General features: G+C 33.5%; 2 protein-coding genes and 1 non-coding gene across 3 annotated transcripts; 1 reads left to right on the top strand and 2 right to left on the bottom strand.

Annotated features, from left to right (window-relative positions):
* The first annotated feature begins 1,057 nt into the window (after positions 1 to 1,057).
* Positions 1,058 to 6,106, top strand: LOC107888343 (protein AGENET DOMAIN (AGD)-CONTAINING P1). The gene is made up of 3 exons (XM_016812421.2): positions 1,058 to 1,644; positions 2,205 to 2,765; positions 5,815 to 6,106. Exons 1-3 carry the CDS (start codon positions 1,162 to 1,164, stop codon positions 5,827 to 5,829), a joined length of 1,059 nt encoding a protein of 352 aa, XP_016667910.1. The 5' UTR covers positions 1,058 to 1,161; the 3' UTR covers positions 5,830 to 6,106.
* Positions 6,107 to 7,080: 974 nt separating this feature from the next.
* Positions 7,081 to 7,954, bottom strand: LOC107888342 (uncharacterized). Its single transcript, XM_016812420.2, has one exon. The coding sequence runs from the start codon at positions 7,670 to 7,672 to the stop codon at positions 7,172 to 7,174; it is 501 nt and encodes a 166-aa protein (XP_016667909.1). The 5' UTR covers positions 7,673 to 7,954; the 3' UTR covers positions 7,081 to 7,171.
* Positions 7,955 to 12,011: 4,057 nt separating this feature from the next.
* Positions 12,012 to 12,091, bottom strand: TRNAL-UAG (transfer RNA leucine (anticodon UAG)). Its single transcript has one exon. It is a non-coding gene; the product is annotated as a tRNA-Leu (tRNA).
* Positions 12,092 to 18,405: the final 6,314 nt, after the last annotated feature.

The following is an 18,405-nucleotide window of genomic DNA, read 5'->3' as shown; positions in this document are numbered from 1 at the left end:
TTTAAGCACTTTTGTAATGGTTAAGTCCTCATATGACTATTTTGAAATATTTTGATCCTTATCTAAGCTACCCCTAAAATGTTAAGCCCTAATTTGAACATTTAATCATACATTTTCATACTTAAATTCAAAAAAAAATTATTATTATTTTTAAACAATGAAAAGGTGATATGGGAGGGTTGAGCCTGAACTTTTTTTTTTTAATCAGGCTTTAGCTCGACTTAGTCCAATTTAGGTATGAACACATTTTATGGTAATAAAATCTCCCCAAAGTTATAAAATCTCTCCAAAGTTAAAGCTATCCGTTAAGTGCATATTGAATTGAATTTAAGCAAATTTTTTAAATTTAATTTGGATAAATTATGAAATTAATTATAAATTATATAAAATATCATATTAACATAATTTAAAAATATTTTAATCCTATTAGAGTTTGTATCATAATTGACACTTTCTTTTTTTGAATTTTTATATTTTTCATAAATTTTAAAAAAATTAAATGAATTTTTAATTAGTTTTATTTTTTTAATTTTTGGAAAGGAATTTAAACAATAACTTTTTTAAACATTTATGAATTTATATTAAAAATGGGAAGTAAAATCAAATTTTATTTTATTTTATAATTTTTTTTGTAGTTTGAAAGTGTAAGGATTGAAATGAGAAAGATAAACATTAAGAGCTAAAAGAGAGTTATTTTAGTCTTTTATAATTGCTACATCAACAATTTCAATAGTAAAATTGGATGGAGTCTGAAGACTTTTAAATAATAAAATCTCAAAATTAAAATGTAGAGGTTAAATTTTAAATTTAAAAAATTAGAGGGGGTTTTGAGGAATTAAAAGAAGTTGCGCTTGCGCAAGGCAGCCAGTGGAGGAAGCTGCCCTAAAGTAAAAAGAAGAAAAAACGTGACTTTGTAATTTGTATTACTCCGACACAAAGACCCGTCACTGGGTTGGGTTGGGTTGGGTTGGGTTGGGTTGGGTTGGGTTGGGTTTGGTTTGTGTTTGTGTTTGGTTGTGTACTATTAACACCCTAAGAAACGTAAGTACTATAAATATCGACTGGGTGTTGAGATCATTTTACACAGATCAGAAGATTCCCATAGATTTTCCCCGCCAAAAGATCCATCACTCCACCCCCACCTCCCCCCAGTACAGGGAAATGACAAAACGTAAGCCCACCACTGCCCCCGCCACCAACGACCCTCCTCACCTGCAACCTGGTTCCCAAGTGGAGATCAGTTCCAACGACCCTGGGTTCCGTGGTTCATGGTACACCGGCGTCATCATCAAGCGCCCTTCTTCTAAAAAGCCCAACAAATTCCTAGTCCAATACACCCACCTCTTCGAGGACGAGGCTGGTACTACACCCTTGAAGGAAACCATCGACGCTGTGGATATACGCCCTCTGGCCCCTCGAGAGTCGACCAGAAAGTTCAAGTTCAGTGAAGAGGTGGATGCTTATTACAATGACGGATGGTGGGAAGGGGTGATTACTAAGGAGTTGGAGAATGGTAATTTTCATGTTTACTTCAAGAGGTCCAAAGAGCAGTTGGAGTTTGGAGAGGAGCAGTTGAGGCTTCATAGAGAGTGGATTAATGGGTCTTGGACGCCACCATTGGCTGGAGATGAGCAAGTTAAGGAGGTAAAATTCTTTTGGGTATTTCTTGTTTCTTACTATTTCACTATTCTTTCGTAATTGAGTTTTTTTGTAGTAATTCTTATTCCTTTAGGTTTCTTCAGATAAAAAAATTGCTAGAAATTGGGATTTATGATTTATTTATTTGAATGTAAAGTAGTTCAGAATGTTTGTAAACTGATATATGTTATTTTGCGAGTTCTGCATATATTTTAAGTCTTATATTGTTCAAATGCTCCATTTGTTGTAGGTTATTAGGAGTATTAAAGTAATAGGTTGTCTGTTTGAGGATCTAAGTATATCACGTGCTGAAGATAAACTTTAATAAATATGCTCTTTGAATTAGATAGATATCCTGGTTTCAGAAAACTGGTACTGCTATTCAATATTCTTGATGATGACTTATTTTACTGATTGAATGTCTAAACTTGGAAGTCATTATATGAATTTGTTTCTCAAAATTGTTTGTAATATATGTTACCTTAGGTGTTCTAGATTGTTTGTACTTTTTGAGTAACAATTGATGGATTCCTAATTAACAATAAAATAAATGGAAAAAAATCAAGTCTGACAGAGCAGTGACCGAAGCAAAGATGAAATTTAACAAAGTTGTCACCCAAGAGAAGTTGAAGCGTGATAATGCAGCAAGCAAAAAAAAGTCAAAGTCTGTTTTAGCTGGGAGCGGAGAGAAATTGGGGTCTGGCAAAATAACAATGGATAAAATTTTTTGTAAGGGAGCACCTGTTGAGGTAACCAGTGATGAAGATGGTTTTGAAGGTGCTTGGTTCGCCGGAACTATTGTTAAAGTAGTGGGGAAAGGCAGGTACCTAGTTCAGTATGAGAGCTTGAGAACTGACGATGACACTGATTTCTTAAAGGAGGAGTTTGATGACCTGCACATTAGACCTTGTCCACCAGAAATTGTTATGGCTGATCGGTTCCAAAAGCTTGATGAAGTTGACGCTTTCTACAATGATGGCTGGTGGGTGGGTGTGATTTCTAAGGTTCTTTCGGATTCAAAGTATGAAGTCTATTTTAAGGCTACCAAGGAGGAAATGAAGTTTGAGCACTCTGAGTTAAGGCTACATCAGGACTGGATTAATGGGAAATGGGTTGCAGCTTTCCAGGTATGACACTATCCCTTTTCAATATCATTTTAGATATGTGTTCTTGAATGGTGTTTGCATGACGTTTGCTGGAGAAATCAAAAACACAATCCATCTTTTTCTTGACTTGCTAAGTACTGTATGCATTTGTTGTGCAAGCATGGATTCAGGCCTTTAGTTCCTGAATCTTTATCAACTGCTTAAAACTTTGATTTGTTAAAATCACATTCCTTTATTTTCTAAACATCTGTATTTTAGAAATTCTTGAATGAATGCATGAGAGGCTAAGAGCGATATGCATGATTACATTATCACAAGGGGAAAAAATGAAAGATGTGTGATTAAACACAAGTTGTCAATTAACAAGTACATGCTTGCTAATCAAATGATGGAAACTTGTTTGTTGTGTGCACTAGAATAGGGCCAAGGCTAAGGGTGGTGAATAAAAAACTCCTCCTTGGAGGAATCTATGGTGGAAAAAGCTAATGAAGGTTTTTTAGGAGACTTCATACCTCAAAAGAATAGTAGACAAGCTTTTCTACTTGCTCCATTTCTCTTTCTCAATGGCTTTTATATAGTAAGCATTACGTTGTTTAAAAAGGAAAATTTAATAAAATTGCAGACTTATAGGAGCTAAACTGTTAGCAAGAATAGTTTCAAATTTGCATAGATTAGGCTTGGTCAAATTCTATCCTATTGATCACTTGAGTATGGCTTTTAGTTTCACTTATAAAATTGCAGACTTTTAGTCTCTTTTAAAAACTGAGGAGAGAGACATGAAATAGATTATGTTTCTTGCTGGTAGGCGGAAGGACCAACTGATTGGCCATAGGGTCATCTTGTTGTAGGATTTGGCTTTACATAGAATTTGGTGAGAGCTTTGGTGGAATGTGGCGTAGCCAGTTTGTTACTGCCTTGATTTTGCTAGGAGTTGTTGAAACTCCACTAGCTGAAACAATATGCCCCAAGTATGCCACCTGTTTAGCTCCAAATGTGAGTGATGAGCACGTAAGAGTTCCAAGGCTTTCTTAATGTGCTGGAGGTGTTCCTCCCAAAACTTGTATGCTAAAATGCTGCCAAAGAAAACGAGTACAATTTTTTGTAGATAGAGTTGAAATACCTCATTCATCAATGCTTTGTAGGTTGAAGGGACATTTGTCAATCCCAGTGGCATGATTGAGAATTCGAACTGATCATGGTGGGTGTAAAAGACAGTCTTTTGGTTCACTCTAATTCGATGATAACTTGATTTGAGGTCAAGTTGGTGAAGAGTCAATCTTATGTGGTGCATCTAGTAGCTATTCTACTACCGAATTAGAAATTTAACTTTGACACCTGAAATTAGAAATTTATCTTTGACACTTTGGGTATTTGATTCTCTTTATGCAAAATTTCCTCACACCATCTTGATTTTGAAAGAGAGGATTGATGAAGAGAATGGAGATTTACAGGGCTGGATAATTCCTTGGCTCAACATTTCAATGTATTGCTTTTCAATTTCACCCTTCTAGAGATGTGGTTAGTGATAAGAGCAAGCTCCACAGGGCCTGCTCCTAGAAGCATGCATATCTTGTGGTCACATGCTCAAATTGGAGGAGCTCCAATAGGCTCTTGGAATAAATCTGAAAATTCTACTAACAAGTCTTCAAATTCGTAAATTGTATTTGTGTCTCTTAGTTTATGAATCCCAAGATGGATTTTTTATGGCAAGCCATGGAAAATCACATTCTTCATTTAACTCAAGTTCCATGGTTAGAGAAGAAAAATCCCATAATATTGAACCTAATATCTCCAACCATTTTGCCCCCCAAACAACATCAAACCAATCTAGTGAAATGAAAAAATAGATCAGCAGTGAGAATGTTGGGCTAGTTTGAAGTTTATCAACTTACAAACCCCCAAGCTAGTTATTTTTGCACCATTTGCCACTTTCATACCTACACTTCTGTTGATTGGAAGTCCCAATATCTTGGTTGCATTTTCACTTTGCTGACAATTTCATTGTTTTTGAATGTCGAACTCTAGTGATTGCATGAAGGGAGATTCTCTCATTAGAGTTTGGATTATGTTTATCTAGGTCCCAATCTTTTATTTCCAGCTTATAAAGTCTTTTGCACTGATGCCCAAAGGTGTAGGATTCATCATGATCGAAACGCAATCCTTTGGCCTTGCGTTCTGCCTTTTTAGCGCATGTCAAGCGCTTGTTGCTACTCTTGCTTGAGATTGAGATTGATTTTGCTCCCGCTGGACTTGCCATTTGCATTGCAGGAAGCAATAGTGTGAAGGAAGCCTTTGATGATATCTAAATCTTGGCTAGTTATTGCTTATATTTGATTGGACAACTCTTCTAGACGTCCTTTTGTTTTCTGTATGTGTGTGTCCATTGTTGTCTTCCATTTGGGATCTCCCATGACAACTGGTAGCACTGAGAGCAGTTTGTTCTATGCTCAGAACAGAATTGAGTCACAGGATGGTGAACAGGAAAATCTTTCTCTAAGAGGGTGAATGTACTCTCGTTGGTGTTGCCTTCCTTCTTGGAGGAACCTATGGAGGAAAGAGCTAATGAAGGCTCTTTAGAGGGAACTGTTTGACCTCAAAAGAATAATTGACATAAGAGCTAATGAAGGCTCTTTAGAGGGAACTGTTTGACCTCAAAAGAATAATTGACATACTTTCTCCATTTCCCTGTCTTGATGGCCTTTATGTAGTATGCGATACATCGTTTAAAAAAAACACTAATAAAATTGCAGAATTATAAGAGATAAATTGCTAGCAGAATAGTATCAGATTTGCTTTGATTCTTGCTCTGCCAATTATGCCATTTGTTTTGGCAGATTTTATGCTGTTTATTTTCTATTGAAGACTTGATCAACAAATGCATCCTTAACATTTGTTTCATCTTTTGTACATGGTTAGCAGTTGGAATGTAGCTCTCATACTGTGTCTTATGCAACACTCATTTCTTTCTTCCAAGTTTTAATTTGACTCTTAAACAGTAAATGGATTGCACCAATTATGGAAGCACAAGCTTGTACTGATTTTTAATTGATTGTGATTTGTTTCTACTCAGGCATTGAAGTCATAAGTACTGCAGAAGGGAGAGGTGTCAACAATACTCATGCTTGGGGCCTTTTGGTCAGAACCAAAGTAAAGCCAAATCTTTTCTGGTTTCCAGCTATTGCATTTGGTGCTGGTGAATGCTTCTGTAACCAGTTTTAGGCATTCTTTAGAGACTTAAAGTTACCTTAACAAGCAAAGTTGAACTTAGTAGAGCTTACTTAAACGTCAATTTGTATGAATGGCATACCACATGCCTAGTCTTTTCTATGAAGGATTAATAATGATGCATTACTTTTATCCCACATTGTGTGTGTGGCTTGCTTCATGACATCTATGATGGTAGTGAAACTCAAATCAAATCATGGAGGTCGTTCAAGCATTAAAATAAGACTTGTCTATCTCAATTTAAAGGTGGCATTACGTTTAAAAGCTGTATTTTATTCAACAATATTATTATGGGTGAGCTTCACGTGAGTTTATTAAATTATTAGTAAGTTAAATTATTAGTAAGTTTATGTTTTGATTACTAAAAGTTACAAAAGGGTTATTAAATTGTTCGAAAGTTTTTATTTAAATTATTAAGTTGTTAAAATTATTATCATATGGTTTTTTATTGGCACGGTCTATACCGATCAAAAGCTTTTTTTTTTGTTTTCTTTCACAATTTATTTTTTTCATGTAACATCTTAGAACGTCATAAATTTGCAAATCAAAATCCAACATTTTCTTTTCTGATCTTTGACATTGATTATCAAATTGACTTAGATCTAAGATATTTTCTAGTCGTCAATGAGTATTGATCAATCGTATCAATCGTCAAATTAGACTTTAAAAAAATAAAATTTAACATCTTAGTGACTTAGCTAAAAATTTTCAAATAATTCAGTGATTTAAATAAAAATTTTTAAATAGTTTAATGACCATCGTGTAATTTTTTAAAATTGAGTGATCAAAACGTAAATTTAATAATAGTTATAATTTACCCTAATATTAAATATTAAATGGATTTTTTTTTGAATTTTGCTGTTAAAATCATACTTTGAAAATCCAAACCAAGAATCTAAAAGATTCAAGAACTAACCAAGTATTAGTAGTCAAATTATGCGTTCTCTTTGCCTCACATATGACTAACTTAACAGTATACAAAGAAGAAACTGAAACATAGAGGCATGTCATGGGAAACGGAGCATTTTTTTTCACTTACAAAGGCATTTGGTTACACTACCATTCCAGCTGATTGAAGCAACAACACAACACATTTTCTGAAACTATGCAGTACCATAAAATAAAATCATTTTTTTTATTGATTGCTAATAATGATATTTAGTACATTAAGGCTTTCTTCTGTTGGGAATTGAAAAAGGACTCTAGACTTCCTTCACTTCCACAGCTCCATTCACTTGTTTCTCTTCATCCTTACCCTTAGAACCCTTAACTTGTTCACCTTCAATCTCAAAAGCTGATACAGGGAAAGTCCTAAACAGCCCTGAAGGGGTCTTGAAAGTGATCTTCCCAGTGGGAGGATCATCCACTTGGATATCACTCAGTGTGATCCAAACCAAAAGCTCTTTGGTCTTCACCCCAGTCAGCTTCTTGATCTTGCCTTTCTCAACGACAGCCGTGACTTCAGTTGCATAGGAAACCAGCTTCCCTATCTTTTCGAACTTGTGGGTGATGCTCTTCTTTTGTTTGAGCCACACGAAACCTGTGTCCTTCACGTACCCACATTCTTCGATGTCTCTAAGTGGCAAAAGCCCCCTTGGCATGCCTACTTCCTCCAACAAAAACTTGGATTTCTCTTGGCATATCTCATCTCCATGGTAAATCTCTGATGCACTCGCTTTTATCTCTTCTGTCACAAGAGACATGTTTTCTTTCTTTCTTTAACCTTTGTCGTTCGAGAAAGATGGATTTGTTCAAGACAAATGGGGTCTTGATATAGTTGTTAAGCTATTTATTCACCCTTGTGAGTACAAAAATATTTCCATAATGCCATTGTGGCAAAGCTTTATAGGCTGTGCGTGGTGTCTGGACACAGTGGTTTGGTGGGTCGAGGCTGGATTGGGTTTAGCCATCACCTTTAGGTGAACTAACAGGTGAGAGAGGTAAAAGGGGCTAAGATTCTGCCTAGCTACCATCTGTATGTATTTATGATACAGTTGGGAGATTTATTGCATAAATTTATGGGAGGAGAAAAAAAAAGAGATAAAGAGTCGGGTGTTTGGAAGGGGTTAATTTCCAATAGGAATGTGCCAAGTGTTTGAGGTAGGTGGGAATTCATTTATTAGAGTACCATATCAAGCTGTATATGATTAGGTTGCTTAACCCATTTTTAAAAGGTTGTATACAAAAGGTGAAATCTATGTTTCTTAGAAATCAAAATCAAAATATAAATAATGGAAATGTGGTAGTGGTTGAAGCCTGCTTATAAAATTAACTACTAATCTATTATGGGTGCTTGATGAAACTTGAACATTCATACATGTTGAGGCTTTATTTGCTGGATTGCATAAGATTAGGACAAAACTTTGCCACTTTCAGCATGTATCACGAATAAGTGTTACGTGAGATACATTACATTTTAAAAGAAAATTAGAAACCCTAAACCGATTTCAGCCAAGGGATAAACTCTGAAAACCAATTAACATGACAAATAGTTTTTGTTAAGAGCTTCATTAAAAAAAACTCCAAACGAAATTATCCATGTAAAAGAAAAAAAAATGGAGGAGAGTAAATAATATATCAACAGGAGGAAGGGGCAGCCATTAATAACTTTGTCTGGCAGTTGTGAAGGGTGAAGGTTAAGTTATAGATGGGAAGTCGCCATGCCTGTGTACGAAGGTGTGAGAAAATTAAGAGGAACCATCAACTTGTTGGAGTGGCCCTCCCATCACCAGATTGTATGGCATTAGCATTGAACCAGTAAGAAGTTTTAGTTCACACGGCCTAACTATCATAAATATAGGTACTAATTAATAAATAATTATTTATATAAAATCTGGCATAAATTGCTCCCACCAAGATTCATGCAAGCTATGTTTCTGCTCTTTTTATTCCAACTACTTTAGCCCATGTATTTATAATGCTTTACTGAATAATAGGTCAAATACAACCATCTTTGAGTGATTATTATCAGCACCAAATAGTCAGTTTAAGCATGAAATTTATCCGAATGATTCAGTACTTGATAGAAGAAAACTCAGCAGGAATATTGCTTTCATATATTCCTTTATAAACATGCGCGAATGCTTAATCTAAAAGGTCACATTTATAAGCAATGCTTCAGTTGCTATGAACTAAAATTGACAGCATGTTATGGCTGGGAGCATACCATCTATAAATATTGCACTACGTGGAGTCCAATAAGAAACCCACGATCTCTGCATGCTGAAATGGTGCGGCCGGTGGCTTGTGAGGGCAAAAATTAGGTAACTTCCATGTAGCATGGATAATTTGGAGGGTTCATTAATTACTCAACTGAGCTAACAATGGTTTAAGAGGCCTATTTTTGACATTTTTAGGGCCGTAGATGAAATAATAAATCGGATTCATTTTAAAAAAAAATATAAAATGTAATATAATAAAATAGAAGCATATACTAGTAATAAAATAAAAAGCTAGAAAATTTATTTTTGAGCCCCTTCCAACCCTGGGCCCTGGGCGGCTGCACCCCCAAAATACCCCTAAGGCCGGGTCTGACCATTACCTCAAGTACTGAGGTAGAGAGGAGGGAGAGAGTGCGAAGTGGAAAATGAATTTTTAGTTTCAACTGGTTTGAGTGACTTAGGGTAAATTTAGTATTATTTCACAAAAATGGTTTTGAAGTCAAAAGGAGGGAAGAAGTTACGCAAATGGGCAATTTTTTTTTACAATGGTAATATACTATTTTGCAAGCAAATAACAATGAGAAAAGAAATCCAAAATTTGTGAGATTTCAATGGGATGGATTCAATACGAAAAGCAATCATATATGAAAGTAAATTATAAATGTAATTAATGCAAGGGTAATAAGTTCCAATGGGACTTACCCTGAAATCCATGCCACTAATTTTATTTAGGTATACTATACAATTAGTCACCGAATTATGAGTAAATTTTCGTTTTGATTATTTAACTAAAATATGTTACAATTTAGTTAGTAAACTTTTTGAAATTGTTTTTCTTGGTCACTCCGCTATTAAGTGGCAATTTTTAGTTGGTGAAATAACAATTTTTATATTATTTGTCAATTTGACTCTAATTCTATATAAAATTATAAAAAAAACTCAAAATTATTTAAAAATAAAAAATCAATATAAAAAATTCTAGAAAATAAAATCTCAAAAATGTTGTTTTGAAGAACTAATACGTATGGAAAATATAGAAAATTATTATTCAATAGAATCATATAACAAATTACAGACATAACAAAACAAAAAAATATATATTAGATCATTAAATGTTTCCGCTATGTTTCCCCAAATCAAATTAGTAATATATTCAAGTCAAGTTTCATGCCCTTGAAGAACATCCAGATTTGATATTATGGAGGCTTGCGAAATTGACATTGATACCATTTCTTAGAAAATAATATAAAATATACCACAAAATTTTATTTTTCGGACTCGATTTAAATTTTTAATTCATTTAAATTATTTTTTTTAAAAAAAAATCCAAACTGCAAGAATAAATTATGTTTTGAAATTTTCTTTCCTTATTACGAAAAACCAATGTCAAGAAACATAAAAGATAAAAAAAAAAAAAACAGAGAAGTAATACTTTTGCTTAATGTTTTATTTTTTCTATTTTTTTAAAGAACTGGTATTGGATTTTCTATATAGATAATGTAGAGAGAAAATTTGAAGAGTTTAAAAATAAATTTCCCTTATTTTCTCGCACTTTATCTATTTTTAAAACAATTATTTACTTTTATTTTAATTTTAATTTTTAGAATTTTCTAAATTAAGAGTCATGCAAATAAGAAAGTGTGAGTATTTTGGGTTTGATTCTAAGCAACCTTATCTCTCACTCTAATGAGTTAATTGTACTATACATCCCTAAACTATATCCCTCATTTTAAATTAGTCCTTAAACTTTAAAACGTTTTAATTATATTCTCAAACTATCTATGTTATATCATAGGTCATTTTATTACTAAAAACATTAATTTATCTATTAAATGAGATGTTAGATTTTATGTGACATGATTTTGAATCTTATGTGAAATAATTTTTTTTAAATTTTTTTTTATTTCAAATTATGTCATGTAAAATTTGATATCTCATTTAACATTTAAATTAATGGTTTTAATGACAGAAGGACCTTATTGATATAAAATCGGTGGTTTGAGAATATAATTAAAATATTTTAAAGTTTAAAAGATGAATTTAAAATCTACTACTCTAATTATAAAAAAAACAGGGGAAATTTTTATAAATATAAAAATTCAAATATGATTATCTCATATCATCTTTATATTTACCAAATTTATTTTATTTCTTGTCAATCTACTTGCTAAATTATTCTCATTTAAAACACAATCCCTCCCGTATCTCAAAATTTCAATTTTATCCCATAAATAAAGATAATTAAAATAAGCCCAAATCATTCCATGTCCATGAATAAGATTTTTTTGGTAATTTAAAATTCAAGACATAAATTTATTGAGGAGAATTTTTTTTTTCTTTTAGCTTAGATTTTAGAAGAAATAATTGTTGGAATGGGATCAGAGGTCAAATTGATCACACCACTGATTTTCGGTTCAATCAATCCATCTGGTTCAAAGCAAATAATTTAATAAAGTGTTTAAAAGAATAAAAAATATTAAAAACAATAAAATTCGATAAACTCAATTTTTCAGTCCAGTTCAGTTAGTTTGTACTGATTCTCAAATCAATTGATTTTTTTCGCTCTCCATATCGATATCCTGATTAATTTCCAGTCTAATTGGTCCAATATGATTCAAACAACAGTGAAGAAAATACAAAAGGTAGGCCATGCAAAATCTCAACCATGGCCCAAGCTCTCTAGACTATCTATGAAGGCCACAGATGCACAAAACAAAACAGAGTTGTTTATGGAGTTGTAACATGCTTTAATCAAAGCAATCTATAGTGCTTTGTTTTTTGTTCCTATTTTAATCACATTGGTCTTGATATAAAAGCATAAAAGGAAGAAACCCCAAACGATGACTTACTACAGACATTTGGAACAAAATAATTTGAAAAATGACAGCTGTGGGATTTGAACCCACGCCCTTTCGGACCAGAGCCTAAATCTGGCGCCTTAGACCACTCGGCCAAACTGTCACATTCATTAATTTAATCTATGAATGTTAGATTTAATCACACCCACTAGAGGTGAATCGAAAGGGAAAGCACCAGCCTCGACCCTCCAGCTCAAATGAATTAATTTATCTATTAGTCCTTTTAATATTTTATAGTTCAATTTAAAAGTTTTTAATCTCCAAAAAATATTTTATTTTATTTGACTCTTTCAACAGAAAATTTTAGCTTTACCCTTAACATTCATTATGTGAATTGTGATATCAATCCAATAAAATATTTTATATAAATATAAATATAAATATAAATAGATGTAATGTTTATAACCTTGAACATGTTAGGAAAGAATGCTACTTTTTGTAGCTTTTCTTTTCTCTTCACATTTGATATAGGGGAATATTAGGACTTCTTAAAAAGGTCATTTGAAAGGAATACCTTCCTACATTTCAATTACACTCATCCAAACATTACCTTATTTTGAATATTATTTAACCAAAATCTATTACCAAATATCATTTTAGATCATATAATTAAAAAATTAAAAAATCCAAAGTAGAAAGACTTGGAGCTCCCCTAAACTTTGGACTTCTTTCACATTATTCATTAGTTTTTTCTTTCCAATAGTACAAAGAGAATTATAAATATATTAGACAAATACAAATATATGTTTAATTAATTGATTACAATGTAAAATTCAATCAATATAATGTATAATAAACAAAAAAAAACCTAACAATACTTGGACTAATTCAAAAAGAAATGGACAAAACACACACAAAATATACAAATATGGTGGGGAGGAAACCTCACATTACAATTGCAAATGATGAGACTTGAATCCTGTTGAAATATAACTTTGGTAATGACAATATATCGCAAAGAAAATAAAATAAAAATAAATAACACACAGATTTTACGTGGAAACCCTTTCGAGAAAAAACCACGGGCAGAGGAGAAGAAAATTCACTATGTCAAATTCGAATCATTTACAAGAGAAATAGACTATGTCTATTTATAGGCTTGTAAAACCTTATTCTAATAGGAGTGAAACTCCGTATTCTAATCAATATCAAATAGATGGAGTTTAATAAGGTTTAAAAAAACTTATTTTAAAATAAAATAAAAGAACTATAATTCTATAGCGATTTTACTTTTATTTTATTTTACCACTGTATTTGATTTAAATAAGGATTCGGGTCACTTAATTCTAACAATCTCCACCTTGACACGAATTCTTAATGAACAAATTCTTCATCTCGAACTCTCAACGAATAAGTTCTCCACCTCTTCCATAAAACCCCTTAAGGGTTTAACTTCAACAATAAACACCAACCAAGTCTAAGCAATGCTCAAACTTGGTTATAGAAAGTGACTTAGTCATCATATCTGCAGGATTTTCATGAGTACTAATTTTGCGCACAACAATATCACCACAAGCAATAACACCACGAACAAAATGATACAGCACATCAATGTGTTTTGTTCTCTCATGAAACATTTGATCTTTTGTAAGGAAAATAGCACTCTGACAGTCACAAAATACTGTATTGATTTGAAGGTCTTCATTGAGTTCACTAAAGAGTCCCTTCAACCAAATAGCTTCTTTACAAGCCTCAGTAATCGCCATGTACTCAGCTTCAGTGGTAGACAAAGCGATTGTAGTTTGCAAAGTGGCTTTCCAACTGATTGCACAACCTCCGATTGTAAAGACATAACCTGTGAGAGATCTTCTTCTATCGAGGTCTCCAGCAAAATCAGCATCAACATACCCAATGACTCCATCTCTAGTTCTTCCAAACTGTAAGCAAACATCGGTAGTACCTCGTAAGTATCTTAAAACCCACTTAACTGCTTTCCAATGTTCTTTACCGGGATTCGCCATGTATCTGCTAACTGCACTAACTGCATATGATAAATCTGGACGTGAACAAACCATGGAATATATGAGAGATCCTACTGCACTAGAGTATGGAACATGTGACATGTACTCAATTTCATCATCTGATTGTGGAGACAAAGTCGATGAAAGTCTGAAATGGGCTGCTAAAGAAGTACTAACAGGCTTAGCATTCTGCATATTGAATCTACAAAGAACTTTCTCAATGTACCCCTTCTGACTTAGGTACAATTTACTTGCTTTTCTATCTCTGAGAATCTCCATACCAAGTATCTTCTTTGCTGGTCCCAAGTCTTTCATCTCGAATTCTTCACTTAGTTGGGTTTTGACCTTTCTTATCTCTCCTTTATCTTTTGCTGCTATCAAAACATAAAGGAGTATATACACAAAAGAACCATCACTATTTTTCTTAAAGTAAACACAACTGTCAAAGCTACTTCTTTTAAAATCATGAGAAGTCATAAATGAATCAAACCTCTTATACCACTGTCTTGGTGACTGTTTCAAACCGTAAATGGACTTTTTCAGCAAGCAAACATAGTCCTCTTTTTCTGAGACTGTAAAACCCTCTGGTTGTTGCATGTAAATATCCTCCTCAAGTTCTTCATGCAAAAATGTAGTTTTTACATCTAACTGCTCAAGCTCTAAATCATGCATGGCCATAATACCAAGCAAAGCTCGAATCGAACTATGCTTCACAACTGGAGAGAACACATATGTGAAGTCCACTCTTGGAATTTAATTGTAACCCTTTGCAACAAGCCTTACTTTATATCTGGGTTCTTCAACTCTTGGAGTCCCCTCTTTCTTCTTAAACACCTATTTACAACGAACAACCTTTTTACCTTTAGGAAGTTTCACAAGATCCCATGTTTGATTTTTGTGTAGTGATTCCATCTCCTCTTGCATAGCAAACATCCACTTTTTTGAGTCTTCACAACTAACCGCCTCAGAATAATTAGATGGCTCTTGGTTTGCATCTATATCTTCAGCCACACTTAAAGCATAAGCAACTAGATCAACCTCGGCATACTTCTTTGGAGGTTTAATTTCTCTTTTAGTTCTATTTTTGGCGATAGAGTATTGTGGTGAAGAAGCAACTCTATTTTGAATTTTTGTACTGGCTTTAGTAGTCGACTCTGTTGTAGATTCTGGATTAATCTAATGCTTCACTTGCTTTTGATTTTCTTTATTGGAAGAGTCTTTAAGAGATAAGTTAGGTAGCATAGCAGTTTCATCAAAAACATCTCTGCTAATCACAACTTTTCTATTTTAAGGACACCATAACTTATACCCTTTTACACCAGCTTTATAACTAATAAAAACACATTTAATAGATATCGGTTCCAATTTTCCATTATCAACATGAGCATACGTAGGACAACCAAAGATCTTTAAATCAAAATAGTCAGCAGGATTACCAGACCATACCTCTTGTGGAGTCTTTTTCTCAATGGCAACGGATGGAGATCGGTTGATCAAAAAACATGTAGTAGAGGCTGCTTCTGCCCAAAATGACTTTGATAAGTTGGCATTTGACAACATACATCGAACTTTCTCCATGATCGTTTTGTTCATTCGTTCTGCAACGCTGTTTTGCTGTGGAGTATGACGAACTGTCAAGTGTCTCACGATCCCTTCTGACTTGCACAGTTTATTAAACTCATTAGAACAGAACCCTAAGCCATTGTCTGTGCGGAGGTATTTTATTTGCTTTCCCGTCTGATTTCAATCATGGTTTTCTAAGACTTAAATACGGAAAACACATTGCTTTTCTGCTTCAGGAAGAACGCCCACACTTTTCTAGAAAAATCATCAATAAAAGTTAGTATATAATTAGCTCCACCTCTTGAAGGCACTCTAGATGGCCCCCACAGATCAGAATGAATATACTCCAACATTCCCTTCGTGTTATGGATTCCTCTGGTGAATTGAACTCTCTTTTGCTTCCCAAAAATATAGTGCTCACAGAACTTTAGTTTGCAAATTCCTTGCCCATCAAGAAGTCCTCATTTGCTTAATTCTGCCATGCCATTCTCACTCATATGCCCTAGGCGCATATGCCAAAGTTTAGTAATATCATCATCTAACAAGGAAGAGGATGAGACAGTTACATCACCAGTAACAGTAGAACCCTGCAAAACATATAACTTGGTAGTCTTTCTCTGCCCTTTCATCACAATGAGGAAACCTTTAGAAATCTTTAAAACCCCACTTTCAGCTGTGTATTTGTACCCTTTTGAATCAAGAGTACTCAACGAAATTAAATTTTTCTTTAATTTTGGAACATGTCGTACGTCACTAAGTGTTCTCACAACTCCATCAAACATCTTAACTCTAATTGTTCCAACACCTGCAATTCTACATGAAGCATTATTTCCCATCAACACAATACCTTCAGACAATGTTTCGTAAGTTGTAAACCAATCCCGATTGGGACTCATGTGGAAAGTGTAACCCGAATCAAGGATCCACTCCTCGCTCGCTTTAGAATTATTGACAGAAGTGACTAGAAGTTCACCATCGCTGTAGTCTTCTACAACATCAGCTTTACCAGAATTTTCTAGTTGTTTTCCATTTTAATTCGCAGCCTCCCTTTTGATCTTGTTCTGTAGTTTATAGCACTCAGAAATGTGCCATTTCTTCTTGCAAAAGTTACAAGTTTTACTTCTATTTGAAGACTTTGATCTACCCTTAGATTTACTGTGAGGATTCCATTCTTGTATCCTTCCACGATCATCATTAGTATTCTGATCTTTTCTCTCACGAACAATAAGACCCTCTCCCTGAGAGTTAATTTTAACCACAAGATGCTTCATCTTATCATACGAGGTTAAAGAATCATAAACCTCATCAACTGTGAGAGACTTGTGGCTATATAAAATCGTATCTCTAAAGTTTGAATAAGACGGGGGCAACAAACAAAGTAGAATCAACCCTAGATCTTCCTTATCGTACAGAACCTCCATGGCCTCCAAGTTTGAGAGAATTTCTTTGAACACTGTTAAGTGTTCGTGCACAGTTGCACCTTCCTCCAAACGATGAGCATAAAGACGCTGCTTCATATGTAGCTTGCTAGTTAGAGTTTTCGACATACATATCTGTTCCAACCTCTTCCATAATTCAGTGGTGGTCTTTTCCTTCATCACATCCTGCAAAATTTTGTTAGACAAATGCAGATGTAACTGTGTTAATGCCTTTCGATCCTTGCGCTTCTTCTCTTCCTCCGTCAATGTTAAAGACATCTTATCTACCCCTAGTAGGGCTTCCTCTAAGTCCATCTGTGTAAGAACTGCTTGCATCTTTATCTGCCACAACGCGAATCTGGTGTTGCGATCCAACAGCGAAATTTCATACTTTAAAGACGTTATTACCGTGATTGAGATGAACAACTCGGAAGCTCTGATACCAATTTGTTAAAATATAACTTTGGTAATGACAATATATCACAAAGAAAATAAAAATAAAAATAAAGAACACACAGATTTTACGTGGAAACCCTTTCGGGAAAAAACCACGGGCAGAAAAGAAGAAAATTCACTATGTCAAATTCGAATCATTTACAAGAGAAATAGACTGTCAATTTATAGGCTTGTAAAACTTTATTCTAATAGGAGTGAAACTCCTTATTCTAATCAATATCAAATAGATGGAGTTTAATAAGGTTTAAAAAAAAACCTTATTCTAAAATAAAATAAAAGAACTATAATTCTATAAGGATTTTACTTTTATTTTATTTTACCACTGCATTTGATTTAAATAAGGATTCGAGTCACTTAATTCTAACAAATCCAAGCCTTCAAGGTCTGGTTGGGGCTGAACCTTTGTCAACTATATCAATCTTAGATATATTTTATTATTAAAATACTGATTAAATTAAAATGACACAAATTAAGTGAATATCAATTTAATTAAATAAATATGAAAATTTTAGTTTTCTTGCTGATAAAAAAAATACACAGGACAACTCCTTTAATATATAATATTTTATACATTTAAAGATACTTATGTATTTTACTTTAAAATTTTTATTTGAAATTTGACATCAAATTAACTTTTTTTATATTACTCACTGCAAAAAAAAATTATCTAAAGAAGTACTAAAATTTGACTTTATTTTTTATATAAATATTTTAAAAATTCTTTTTAATCTTGGTATTGGGTAATACAATATGGAAAACCCTATCTGTGAATTCATTTGGTTCATGGGCACATGCAAGCCACTTGAAAATGTAGGGCCACGTAGTCACATGGTGGTGCGAGGCTCCTTTTAGCTCATAATAGTCCCCTCATTCTGCCTATGCCCTATTTTTATTTAATGTAAATTTAGGATATTTTCAAGTGATATTCAATTCGAGCATGTCTTGTCACATATGGAGCAGCTTGTTGGTGCTACACACAAGACGTGTTTTGAGTTTTTATATCTTACAAAAATCTGTCA

Source organism: Gossypium hirsutum, chromosome D13 (genome assembly GCF_007990345.1).
Source record: "Gossypium hirsutum isolate 1008001.06 chromosome D13, Gossypium_hirsutum_v2.1, whole genome shotgun sequence".
Classification (NCBI taxonomy): domain Eukaryota; kingdom Viridiplantae; phylum Streptophyta; class Magnoliopsida; order Malvales; family Malvaceae; genus Gossypium; species Gossypium hirsutum.
The sequence above is the reverse complement of the archived record's forward strand: the minus strand, read 5'-3'. Positions and strand labels throughout refer to the sequence as shown.

What these genes read in the sequence shown, in the direction of transcription:
- LOC107888343 (XM_016812421.2), top strand. Translation starts at nt 1,162, where the DNA reads ATGACAAAACGTAAGCCCACCACTGCCCCCGCCACCAACGACCCTCCT. An exon ending in GAGATGAGCAAGTTAAGGAG is followed by an intron (nt 1,645 to 2,204) that starts GTAAAATTCTTT and finishes AAAAAAATCAAG; the next exon opens with TCTGACAGAGCAGTGACCGA.
- LOC107888342 (XM_016812420.2), bottom strand. Translation starts at nt 7,672, where the DNA reads ATGTCTCTTGTGACAGAAGAGATAAAAGCGAGTGCATCAGAGATTTAC.